Genomic DNA, 13,663 nt, shown 5'->3' with positions numbered 1-13,663 from the left:
TTTTTGTGTGTTTCTGCTGTCAATGTGCATTCTTCGCACTTTGCCACCAACAGGGAGTGTCTGTTCTCTGAAGACCAGCAAACAATGGCAGTCTAGGATGTCCTCCCCACACAGATGAGTCATTCCTGCTCACTTCCCTGTGGGGTAGGTGATATCCTTCATCAGCGGACTTGCAGTCTGCTGTGTCAGACATGTAAGAGGGGAGAGGTTTAAAAGGGACAAGGGACACGTTCTTTCACACAGAGTAGTGGGTAAATGGAATCAGCTGCCAGGGGAGGTAGTGGTGTTAGGTGCAATTACAACATTTAAAAGACATTTGGTATATGGATGGGAAAGGTTTAGAACAGGGGTTCCCAACCTGGGGTCCATGAACCCCTCAGTTAATGGTTGGGGTCCTTCACATAGTGGGCATGTAGCCAAGTGGTTAAGGCATTCGACTAGCGATCTGAAGGTCGTGAGTTCGAGCCCCAGCCAAGTCAGCGTGTTGTCTCCTTGAGCAAGGCACTTAACCACACAGTGCTGTGTAACGACACTGGTGCCAAGCTGTATCAGCCCTTGCCCTTCCCTTGGACAACATCAGTGTCGTGGAGAGGGAAGACTTGCAGCATGGGCAACTGCCGGTCTTCCATACAACCTTGCCCAGGCCTGCGCCCTGGAGAGTGAAGACTTTCCAGGCACAAATCCATGGTCTCGCAAGACTAACGGGTGCCTTTGCATAAGAAAGGTTTAGAGGGATATCAGCCAAACAGAGGCAAATGAGTCTAGCTCAGATAGACTTGGCCAGCATAGATGAGTTGGGCCAAATGGCCTGTTTCCATGCCCAGATTCAGATTTGTTTATCACATGTACATCAAAACATACAGTGAAATATGTCATTTGTGTTAACAACCAACACAAATTAAGGATGTGCTGTGGGCAACCCAAAGTGCTGCCACTCAACTCTTGCTGTCAACACAGCATGCCCACGATATTCAGCAGAACAACACAAGCAACAACTACAACAAAATAAAGCAATAACAGCAAAATAAGCCCCTTCCCCCTCCCCCCCCCCCCCCCACACACAGACAGACAGACCTCCAATCCTACAATCCCAGGGCAGGCTGCCTCCGAGCCTCTGACTTCCAGTCCTTGGACCCAGACCTGCAGACATTGAGCATCCAACTTCCAGTACCTGGCTGGATGACTCTTTGTAGCACTCTTGCTTTTGTGGTTTGTGTGTGTGTGTGTGTGTGCATGTGGCTGCTACAAGACATGCCAAACCAGGCATCCCCCTGCCCCGAATACAAAAGCATGTAGCTGCCCTATATTCCCAGTGCTATTTCAACTAATTCAGGAGTCTCTTTGCCTCTATAAACCTCTGAGAATTCCAGTTCTGGGGTCCTGTATATCCTTAATAATAATTGATCTATCGCTCTGGCTATGCCGCAGTCATAAGAAATGGAAGCAAATGTAGTTTAAAATTATAATTAAAATATTTAATGATGAGATAATTAAAAGTATTAAAATAAGCAGCAGTGTTGTAATAGAAAAGGACATCTTGCCATTTCAGGGATTTGCTGGCTTCAGTAAATGAATGGGGACCGTAATGCTCACTAGTCAGCCCTGGCTCACCCTGAGAGGGCAGATACAGTTTTTGCACAAACTCCCCCCCATCAGTCAATATCCCATCCCTGAACTCAGGGTGGATGGGGGGGGGGGGGCAGTGACACCAGTGCCCAGAGCAGCCAACATAATTAAAGACCCCACCCAGCCCAAACATTCTCTCCTGTTTCCCTTCCCAGAGGACAGTGGATACAAACAAAAGAAGGGGTGTAGCACCAGCTCAACGACAGCTTCTTGCCCACTCTTATGAAACTATTGAACGATCCCGTAGTACAGTAAGATGGATCATTCACCTCATCATAGCCTTGCACCTTATTGTCTGCCTGCACTGCACTTTCTTCATAACTGTGACACTTTATTCTGCATTCTGTACACCGAAGGACACTCGCCATCTGGGACATGCTCTCTCCTCTGTCATTGGGAGAAGGTACAGGAGTCTGAAGGCTCACATTCAATGATTCAGGAACAGTGTCTTACCCTCCACCATCAGATTTCTGAATGGTTCAGGAACCTCTGAGCCCTTCCCCATCATTCGTATTTTTCCACATATTTATTTTAAGTCTTTGCACTGTACTGCTGCCACAGAGCAACACATTTCACTCAGTGTAAGACAGAGATAGTGAACCTGATATTGATTCTGTTATTGTTTCCCTTGTACTACCCCAAAGTACTGATATGATGAAATGATGAGCAAGGATAACATGAAAGAACAAAGTTTTTCATTGCTCTTGCACTTTTTCATTTATCTGCACTGCACTTTCTTTGTAGCTTTTCCGCTTTATTCGGCATTGTTATTGTTTGACCTTACTGCACTGTCAATGCACTGTGTAATGATTTGATCTGTGGGTGACACCGCAGGGTAGCGGTTAGGGTAATACTATTACAGCCTAGCTGGAAGATCAGGGCTCAAGTTCCACCACTGTCAGGAAATTCACTGTAAAATCACTGTACCTTCTCCCCGTGACTGGGTTTCCTCTGCACTCCGGATTTCTCAGCTCTGCTAGTCAGGGTTCCTAAGTTGCTGGCATGCAATGATGCGTGGTGACACTTGCTGGCTGCCTCAACACATCTAAAATTACGCTGGTTGTTGACACAGACAGTGCATTTCACTGTACATGTCAAAAATAAAACTTAACTTTAATCTTTAAACAGTATGCAAAACAAGCTTTTCGCTGTATCTTGATACATGTGACAATAATAAACCAATTTACTATCTTACAATTTACTTTTGCAGTTCGAGGTGGGTGTAAGGTAATAGCAGATGGGAGAAAGAATGAGCAGGAGGCTCCTGAGAGAAGTGGACCATCTGGCTCAGTGTCTACGTACTGGTCTGACCATTAAGGGGTTAAGTGGTTTATAAGAAGTCATTAAATCAATGGGCCACAGGGGCCCGAATTCTGGATCACGGCAGCTCTTGGATTTACATTCATTTAGTAATCTAAAGCTAAAGATTGACCACACAAAAACTACGACAGTTGATTCTGGCTCACCAATTAAAGATTAGCTTTATTTGTCACATGCACATAGAAACATACAATGACATGTGTCATTTTGCATCAACAAACCTCACAGTCTGAATAAGTGCTGGGGACACCAAAGTAGCATGCCCACAACTTACTGAACCTAACCTGTATGTCTGTGGAATGTGGGAGGAAACTGGAGCACCCAGAGGAAACCCACACAGTTATGAGAAGATTTGTTAAAATGCTGCACGGTGGGGCTTAAACTTGAGTTGCAGGGGGACGGGAACCAGAGTGCCAGAACAGTTAGTGGAAAGGTTGTGGAGGCAGATGTTGGTAAGACCTCAGACAAAGTTAGGAATCAAAAGGTTGAGCATGGGGTGACGAGTGTCCGGATCTGCCTATATTTAAATGGAAGAAGTATCGTAGGAAAGGTGAGCAATAATGCTGAAGATGAGGTAGCTGGTTTACAAACAGAGACAATGTGTAGTGAGGAGAGGCTGCTGAAAGGGCAAAATTGCAGTCAACAGGATGAGTTGCAACATAAAAGGTGGACAAAATCGAGAAGGGTGAATACAGACTGACGGTGTTGTATTTGAATGCCTGCAGTACACGGAATGAGGTAGATGAACTTGTAGCACAGTTGCAGATTGGTGGGTTTGATATTGTAGGTATCATGGATTCATGGCTGAAAGATTATAGCTGAGAGCTTAATGTCCAAGGATACACATAGTATCGAAAGGACAGGCTGGAAGGCAGAGGAGCTGGTGTTGTTCTCTCTGTTGGTAAAAAATGAAACCAAATGAGGGGACATAAGGTCACAAGGTATTAAAAAAGTGGGATAGTGTTCATGGGTTCAATGACCATTTTGAAATTGGATGGCAGAGGAGAAGAAGCTGTTCCTGAATCGCTGAATGTGTACCTTCTTCCTGATGGTAACAATGAGAAAAGGGCATGCCTGGGTGCTGGAGGTCCTTAATAATGGACGCTGCTTTTCTGAGACACTGCTCCCTGAAGATGTCCTGGGTACTTTGTAGGCTAGTACCCAAGATGGAGCTGACTAAGTTTACAGCCCTCTGCAGCTTCCTTCGGTCCTGTGCAGTAGCCCCACCCTCCATACCAGACTGTAATGCAGCCTGTCAGAATGCCCTCCACAGTATATCTATAGAAGTTTTTGAGTGTATTTGTTGACATATCAAATCTACAAATTACAATGGGAGATAGAAATTGCATGCCAAAAGAGCAAAGTTACAATAGTCATGGGGGATGTCAATGTGCCGATATATTGGGAAAATCAGAATGGTGTTCGATGATAGGAGGGAGAACTTCTGGAGTGCCTACAAGATGGCTTTTTAGAGCAGCTCATGGTTGAGCCCACTAGATGATCAGCTATTCTGGATTGGGTGTTGTGCAATGAACCAGAATTGATTAGAGAACTTAAGGTAAAAGAACCCTAAGAAGTAAGTGACCATATGATCGAATACACCCTGAAATTTGAGAAAGAGAAGCTAAAGACAGACATATCAGTATTACAGTGGAACAAAAGGAATTACAGAGGCATGAGAGAGGAATTGGCCAGAAATAATTGGGAAAAGAACACTGGCAGGGATGATGGCAGAGCAGCAAAGGCTGGAATTTCTGGAAGCGATTCAGAAGGCGTAGGTTATATACATCCCAAAGAGGAAGAAGTATTCTAAGGGAAAGATGACACAACTGTGGCTACCAAGAGAAATCAAAGCCAACATAAAATCCAAAGAGAGGGCATATAATAGAGCAAAAATCATTGGGAATTTAAAGGATTGGGAAACTTTTAAAAACGAACAGAAGGGAACTAAAAAAGTAAATAAGAATGTAAAGATGGAATATGAAAGTAAACCAGCCAATAATATTAAGGAAGATATCAAGGTTTCTTCAGATACATAAAGTGTAAAAGAGAGGTGAGAGTGAATATCAGACTGCTGGAAAATGATGTTGGAGAGGTAGTAATGGGGGACAATGGAATAGAAGATGAACTGATTAAGTATTTTGCATCAGTGTTCATTGCGGAAGTCTCTCACAGTATGTTGGAAGTTCTAGGTGTCGGGGGGCATGAAGTGTGTGAAATTACCATAACTAGAGAGAAGGTTCTTGGGAAACAGAAAGGTCTGAAGGTAGATAAGTCACCTGGACCAGATGGTGTACCTCTCAGAGTTCTGAAAGAGATGGCTGAAGAGATTGTGGAGGCATAGTAATGAATCGCTTGGTTCTGGAAGACAGGATAATTTCAAATCCCATTCCACTCTTGAAGAAGGGAGTGAGACAAAAGAAAGGAAACTCTCGACCAGTTAGTTTGACCTCAGTGGCTGGGAAGATATTGGAGTTGATTTTTAAAGATGAGGTCTCAGGGTACTCAGAGGCTCATGGTAAGTAGGCCGAAGTCAACAAGATTTCTTCAAGGGAAAACCTTGCCCAACAAATCTATTGAAATAGTTTGAAGAGATAACAAGCAGGATGAACAAAGGAGAATCAGTTGATGTTGTGTCTGGATTTTCAGAAGGGCTTTAACAAGGTGCCACACATGAGGCTGCTTCACAAGCTGTGAGTCCATGGTATTACAGGAATGAATCTAGCATGGATAAAGCAGTGGTTGATTGGCAGGAGGCAAAGAGTGGGGATATAGGGAGGCTTTTCTGACTGGCTGCCGGTGACTAGTGCTGTTCCACGGGTCTGTGTTGGGATTGATTCTTTTTATGTTATATGTAAGTGATTTGGATGATGGAATTGATGGCTTTGTTGCAAAGTTTGCAGATGATATGAAGATGGGTGGAGGGGCAGGTAGTTTTGAGGAAGTAGAGAGGCTACAGAAGAACTTAGATTAGGAGAATAGACAAAAAATGGCAGATGGTATAGTGTCAATAAGTGTATGGTCATGCTCTTTGGTAGAAGAAATGAAAGGATTGATTGTTTTCTAAATGGAGAGCAAATACAAAAACTGAGGTGTAAAGGGATTTGGGAGTCCTTAGGCAGAATTCTCTGAAAGCTAATTTGCAGGTTGAGTCTGTGGTGAGGAAGGCAAATGCAATGTTAGCATTTATTTCAAGAGGACTAGAATATAAAAGCAAGGATGTAATGCTGAGACTTTAAAAGCACTGGTGTGGCTTCACTTGGAGTATTGTGAGCAGGTTTGGGACCCTTAGAAAGGATGTGCTGAAACTGGAGAGGGTTCGCAAAAATGATTTCAGGATTGAATGGCTTGGTATGTGAAGAGTATTTGATGGCTCTGGGCCTGTATTCACTAGAGTTCAGAAAAATGAGGAGTGACCTTCTTGGAACCTATCGAATAGTGATCAGCTTTGATAGAGTGGTTGTAGAGAGAATGGTTCCTATGATGGGAGAGTCTAAGACCAGAGGACACAGCCTCAGAATAGAGGGGCGTCCTTTTAGAACAGAGATGAAGAGGAATTTCTTAAGCCAGAGGGTGATGAATCTGTGGAATTCTTTGCCACAGGCAGCTGTGGAGGCTAACTCTTTAAGTGTATTTAAGGCAAAAGTTGATAGATTCTTGATTGATCGAGGCATGAAGGGATACAGAGAGAAGGCAGGAGAATGGGGCTGAGAGGAAAAATGGATTAGCCATGAAAAAAACAGTGGAGCAGACTCAATAGCTAATTCTACTCCTATATCTTATGGTCTTATACCTGCATACATTGAGTTGCTGCCACATGATTGGCTGATTAGATATTTGCATTAATGAGCAGTTATACAGATGTAACTAATAAGAGACCACTAAGTGTATTTTTTTTATTATTTGCACGATTCGTCCTCTTTTGCACATTAGTTGTTTGTCAGTCTTTGTTTATGTATAATTTTTCATGAATTCTATTGAATTTATCTATTTTTCTGTAAACGCCGGCAAGAAAATGAATGTCAGGATAGTACATGTACATAGATTAATAATACATTTACTTTGACTTTTATGTGTATCACCTCTAGCTTTAGGTTTCCCCTTCCCCCAGAAAAGAAGGCTGATCCTATCTGTTCCCCTCATGGTTTTGTACACTTCTATGAATTCAGTCTCCTGCACAAAAAAGGACTAAGTCCTAGCCTGCTCAACCTCTCCCTATAACATGGCGCTCACATCCCGGCAACATCTGTGAGGACAGAAGAGGCTGATCTTTTGGATCGGGGCCCTACATCAGAACTGATCTTCTTTTCTAGTGCTTTATCGCCATCTACAATAACAAACTGTTGTGTGCCAAAGGAAAACCAGTGGTGACACACAGTTTTCCTGACCAAGTTCTACGAATGATCTACCATTTTAAAGTGGGAACTGACTACCTCTGGTGTTGCAGGCATTCTGTGGTGTTCTGGCACCACAGCCAACTCCTTGGGGAGTTTTGAAGATATCCTTTGGTTTTTCTACTGGGCAAAAACTCACAGAGAAGGTTGGTGTTTTTCGTTGCTCTAAAAGCAAGGCTCTTTCCCGCCACTTTGCCAGTGGAAGCGGGGGGCCTTTAATCTTATCACAGTAACATGTTTCCCTAAGTGCGTCAACTATGGGACAAGTTAGTGCAAAAGTCTGGGGTTGGTAAACATCTTGGGCCTTCGCATGGCTGGCTGGGAGGAGATAAACTTATCAAGCCTCTGCGCCTGGTTGCATCTGAGTGCACACCCAAATGTGACCCCTACTAATATATCATCTTTCTCCAGTGATGTAGTTACTTACAAAAAATAAACAAGTCTGTGAACTTAGGACACTGACCATGGAACAGTACAAGACCTTCGGCCCACAATGTTTTGCTATCCATTCAACCTGCAGTGAGCATGATGCTATCACAGTGCCAGTGACCCATGTTCAATTCCCGCCACTGTCTGTACGTTCTCCCCGTGACTCTGCCGGCTTCCTCCATGTGCTCCAGTTCCCTCCCACATCCCAAAAATTTACAGATTAGTCGGTTAATTGGTCACGTGCGTGCAATTGGGTGGCATGGGCTTGCTGGGCTAGAAGGGTCTGTTACTATGCTAGATCACTAAATTAATGAACACACAATGAAATAAACTTGCTGCTGACATCCTGGGGCCAACATTACTGATCAATAATTTTTTTTTAAGATGAGGAAAATGCAACTTGTGGATTTAAAAAATGACAAAGATATAAAATAAATCAATCTGTTTATTTATATAAAAAAATAGCTGCCCAAAATAAGGCTCAGACAACAGCTGAAAAAAATATTCACGTTTTAGCAAGCTAACAAAATACATTCTGTAAAAATAAAATATTCATATTGATCAGTAATTATATTTTACAGTAATGTGCACTTCAGATCAAATGACTACCACTGATGGATGGGAAATATAATGTTATTTAAATCAGGTTGAAGAGTACCTTACCAAAGCATCTGCTCCTGGATTTGTGGTAGTGTTGCATTCTCTGCTATCTCACAGTGTTTAGCAAGAAGGACAGAATGTGCTCACCCACTCCCACCCCCACCCTACAGATAATAAAATGCTGTTTATTGCTACATGAATACATTGATCCTGTGCCAACTCCCCTGCCTCAAACCTTGGCCCTTCATTTTCCCCTCTAGAGGAACTTTTTCCTGCAGATGTCTGTGAGGTACTGTGAAACATGAAACACAATTAAAGTTCCCTAGATTATTCCATCAGCATGCCAAGCTAGAGACCGGGCACAGTGCTATACAAATGCCCTGGGCCAGCATACAGATGTATGCCAACATCTTTACCTTCTTGGAAGCTTTAGGAGGTTTGGCCTGTCACCAATTAATCTAGCAAACCTCTCAGATGGACTGTTGAAAGTATCCTGACTGGTTTTCATGATAGTCTGATACAGCCATTCGAATGTTCAAGGACATAAGAAGTTGCAGAGAGTAGTGGACACAGCACAGGCATATCCTTCTCCACCATCAGTAGTAACGACAGCCACTGCTGCCTCAAGAAGGCAATATTCATAATCAAAAATCCTTATTATCCAGGCTATGCCATCTTCTACCATCAGGCAGGAGCTACAGGAGTGTCATCCCACACCACCAGGTTCAAGAACAGCTACTTCCCTTCAGCCATTCAGTTCTTGAACCGATTTACACAATCCTAATCTGTTACTATAGCAACGCAGTGATCAATTTGCACTACAATGGAATTTTTTTTTGTTCTCGTCTTTCTCGTATAATTTTGCATAATTTATGTCTTTCTTGTGAATGTTGTGTCTCAGGTGCTGTGTGCCTGTGATGCTGCTGCTAGTTCTCAAAGTGCACCTATGCACACACATACTTGTGCGTATGACAATAAACTTGACTTTCACCAGCATTTTTTGTGTGTGTTGCCTGAATTTCCAGCAATCTGCGGATTTCCTCATGTTTGCGTTTTTAAACTCGACTTTCAACTCATTTGGAATAATGTGCACCAGTGCAATGGGACACATGGAGCGGTATCACAGGCACATAGCATCACATAAGCAGCATTTACAAGAAAAAACATGGTAAACGTTAATGTTTTACAAGAAGGAACACAATTAGGACAAAAATATCCATTTTTGTGCAGAATGGTCATAGAGTTGTTAAACTCCAGTGTTCAGTGTTGAACAGAACTCCTGCCAATTTGGTAGGAAGTCAATTCTGAGGAGAAAGCAACACCCTCTCCAATTGCACTAATTTGCTGAAGTAAGACGGATGCTAAGTTGTATGAACGGGGCATTGCTGCTGCAAAACAACAAATTTCACTTATGTCAGCGATAATAAACGTGATTCTGTTTCTGATTCTGAATATTCATCTTCGTCAGAAGAAAGTTATCTATAATTTATTTTATTTCAGTTTATGTTAACAGTGGTTTCTCGTCATCTTGTAACGTATTCTGCTGTAGCTGCAAAAGGTTACCTTTCATGGCATTTGTCTGCTATGTATGAAAACGACGAACTTGATAAAGCCATTAGAGGCTACTTCTATCCTTGCTATTTTTCAGTTTCCCTCCCAATTCTCCTCCTCTATCTGTCTCTCCTTTACTTGTCCCTGCAGGTGTTCCTGATCAAGGTTTCCGGTGTAACAGCAGGCTGCCCAAAAATTGTGGGTTTGATGGCCTACTCCCACCTTCTGATCTGGATCTCCGAAGTCACAAGACTCATGGTCTTACCATTTTGATGCTCATTCAGGTAATTGGCCCCCTTTGTCAGGGAGAGTTAATTCATCATGTTCTACTATAGGGCTTTCCTATGGGGAACCCCTGTCTTGGAAAACTAGTCTAACAGGTCTATTTTTTTTTACCGGCCCTTTAAACCAGAATCCCCCGATTTAATCCTAGCCTAATCACAGGACAATTTACAATGACCAATTAATCTGTCAACCATTACATCTTTGGAATATGGGAGGAAAACCACGCAGTCATGGGGAGAACATACGAACTCCTTGCAGACAGTGGCAGGAAATGAACCCGGGTTGCCTGTACTGTGGATTGTTATGCTAACCACTACACTATTGTGAGTGCATTGAATGCCCTGCCAGGAGCGGTGGTAGAGACAGATACATTAGAGGCATTTGAGGAACTTTTAGATAGGCACATGGATGTTAGAAAAATGGAGGAAAGGGTTAGAATGATCTTAGAGTAGGTTAAAAGGTCAACACACCATCATGTGATGAAAGGCCTATACTGTGCTGTAATGCTCTATGAAATCTGGTGATTTTCTAGGTGTGGGGTGTCACGGCAACCTTACTCCTTTCACATAATCACTGAGTAATCTTTCTTCATTGAGGCGCCTCATATAAGCATATAAACAGTTTGAGTAGTTTCATGTCATTGATCTAAAGTCACCTAACAGTTGAACCCCTTCCAGCTTTAGCCCTCTCGTACCTCAAGACTCTGACAGGTATCAATATCTCTGCCATCTTGCTCTTTGTGTTTGTAGTGCAGCACGGTAGCATAGCAGTTTGCCTAACACTATTACAGCGCTGGCTGTAAGGTTGGGATTTGATTTCTGCCATTGTCTGTAAGGAGTTTGTATGTTCTCTTTGTGACCGCGTGGGTTTATTCTGGTTTTCTCCCACATTCCAAAGACATACAGGTTAGGGTTAGTGTGTTGTGAGCACGCGATGTCAGTGCCAGAAGCATGGTGACACTTGTGGCCTACCCACCACAGTCCATGATTTGACGCAAATGATACATTTCACTGTATCTTTTGATGTACGTGTGATAAATAAAGCTTAGCTCTCTTTAAACATTATAAAAGTGAACTCGTCCACTTACTTATCTGAAAGAACATCCTAAGTTCCAAGGGATCAATCATCAATACTGGTGTTTAAGAGATGGGATTTCTCCCTGGAAGTGTTCGTTCCAAATCTACTGCTCGTGTTCTTTCCCCTGAGGTTCAACCAAGACCCTCAACAGCCCACCAATCACCTTCAAATTCCTCATGGAATCAAACACATAAGACCATAAGACATCAGGACAGAATTTAGTCATTTGGCCCATCAAGTCTACTCCACCATTCCATCATAGTTTTATTTTCCCTCTCAACCCCATTCTCCTGCCTTCTCCCCATAACCTTTGATGCAATGACTAATCAAGAACCTATCAGCTTCCGATTTACATAAAGCCAATGATTTGGCCTCCACAGCCATCTGCGGCAATTAATTCCACAGATTCTCCACTCTTTGGTTAAAGAAATGACTTGTCATCTCTGTTTTAAAGGAATGTCCTTCTATTCTGAGGCTGTGCCCTTTGGTTCTCGACTTCCCCATTATAGGAAATACCTGAAGAACTATTTCTCCACAATCAATATTGCTCAGTCTGCCTTGCTATCATCTCCAAACTGGTGAACTGACTAGTGTTGAGTAGCCCGTTTCTTTGGCATTATCTTGGGAAGGTGCAGGTTCTGAGCAGATGTCTCTGCTGCTCATAGTTGCAGATGTTCCTTTGTGAGCTCCATTTGACTTGTTAACTCTGCACAACAACTTTGACTAGTCTGCTTCACCCCAACGGTACAAATGAAGTCTGTGATGCAATTTGCACAATAAAGCCTTCAGTACCAACAACAGCAGTTCAGCCTTCTTTTCCCCAAGTACAGGAACCTTCCTTGATGGACAACCGAAATCTCTCAAGCTTCTATATGGAGGTGTCTTGAGACGGGAAAGTTCTCATGGAGGTCCTCCCTTTTGCATAGATTTGTGTAAAGTCCTTCATCAGATTTACTAACAAGTGATGGGAAGTTTGTTAGGCTGAAGTCAGCAGAGATGCCAGAATCCAGCATTAGAAGGTATGGATGGTGTGTGTTTTCTAGCACAGCCTCTGAAGGTGATGGGTACAGCAGGTGCCCAGCTGGGTCACATTTGGCATAGTCAAAAGCTCCAAATGATGCTGGGCTTTCACACTCAATCCCACTAGACTGTGAGGAATGCTGTGAAATCGAGTCATGTGACAGAACGTTTTCCTGCCCCTCTCCAGGTGAAGCCTTGCTATGTCGCTTCATTTCAGGACCCCAGAAGAGCAACTGTAAAGGCATTTCTTCCTCCGAAACGTCGCTGCTGCTGTGAGTCACATTATAAGTGCCGGAAAGGAAGTCGTTGTTGAGTAACGAATTCTGATTCAGGACAACATAGGCCTCCCTGGCGTGGGCTTCAAGCTGCAAGTGTTCAGGTGACTCGCTTTCATCCAGCGGCACCCATTCCTGCTGGGGCTTGAAGGTACCTGATCCGCTCATCAGGAATCTCCGATCTTCTGGGAAGATCTCCTGGTGCTTGTTCCTCAGAAAGCTTGGTGGGAAGGTGTTTATCTCGGACAAGATCTCCAGGGCTGTAGATGGTTCATCAGTGCCAAAGAGCTGGACATTCCACCAGATCTGTACATTGCCTCGCCCAAGCCATTCCTGCAAACAAATCGGTAAATTGGTTTTATTATTAGCTGCAGAGAAAAAACTTGTCTTGCATACTGTTCATGCAGATCCGATCATTACACAATGCATTGAGGTAGTACAAGGTAAAACAATAACAGACTACAGAATCAAGTGTAACAGTTACAGAGAAAGAGCAGCGCAGGTAAACAATAAGGTGCAAGTTCACAACAAGGTAGGTTGTGAGGTCAAGAGTCCTTCTCATTGTGCTAGGGAACTGCTCAATAGTCTTACAACAGCAAGGTAAAAGCTGTCCCTGAGCCTGGTGGTACATTGGCCTATTCCTGCTCCTATTTCTTATCAATCTGTTGAAAATCATCCAGACCGTCTCCTTTTCCCCTCCCCTCCACCTCTTCCCTGTTCCTTGCTCAACCTCACCTCTCATCCTCCCTCCTCTCCCAGCACCTGGTCACTCTGTTACAGGAAGGATGTGGAGGTTTAGAAGAGGTGCGCCAGGATGCTGCCCTGCCAGGATGAGAGGGCACGAGTTATAACGAGAGGCTAGATGAGCCTGTGTTGTTTTATCCAGAGTGCCAGAGGCTGAGCAGAGACCTAATAGAAATTAATAGAATTATGGGAGGCATAGATGGAGTACATGGCTGGCATCTTTTTCCTAGAGCCATAATGTCTAATACTGGAGGGTAAATGTCTTATAGCAGCTCCTGATGAAGGGTCTCAGCCCGAAACATTGACTACTTATTCCTTTCCATTTCCTCTCCATCGATGTTG

At 43.3% G+C, this 13,663-nt stretch overlaps 1 protein-coding gene across 1 annotated transcript in view; it reads right to left on the bottom strand.

Moving 5' to 3' along the window:
* Positions 1–8,196: 8,196 nt before the first annotated feature.
* Positions 8,197–13,663, bottom strand: part of LOC140191111 (erythropoietin receptor-like) — a 32,788-nt gene continuing 27,321 nt past the window's right edge. The window contains exon 8 of the mRNA XM_072248214.1: positions 8,197–12,910. Coding sequence (XP_072104315.1) covers positions 12,143–12,910 — 768 coding nt within the window. The 3' untranslated portion in view covers positions 8,197–12,142. The remainder of the gene's footprint in view (positions 12,911–13,663) is intronic.

Source organism: Mobula birostris, chromosome 32 (assembly GCF_030028105.1).
Source record: "Mobula birostris isolate sMobBir1 chromosome 32, sMobBir1.hap1, whole genome shotgun sequence".
Taxonomy (NCBI): Eukaryota; Metazoa; Chordata; class Chondrichthyes; order Myliobatiformes; family Myliobatidae; genus Mobula; species Mobula birostris.
The sequence above is the reverse complement of the archived record's forward strand: the minus strand, read 5'-3'. Positions and strand labels throughout refer to the sequence as shown.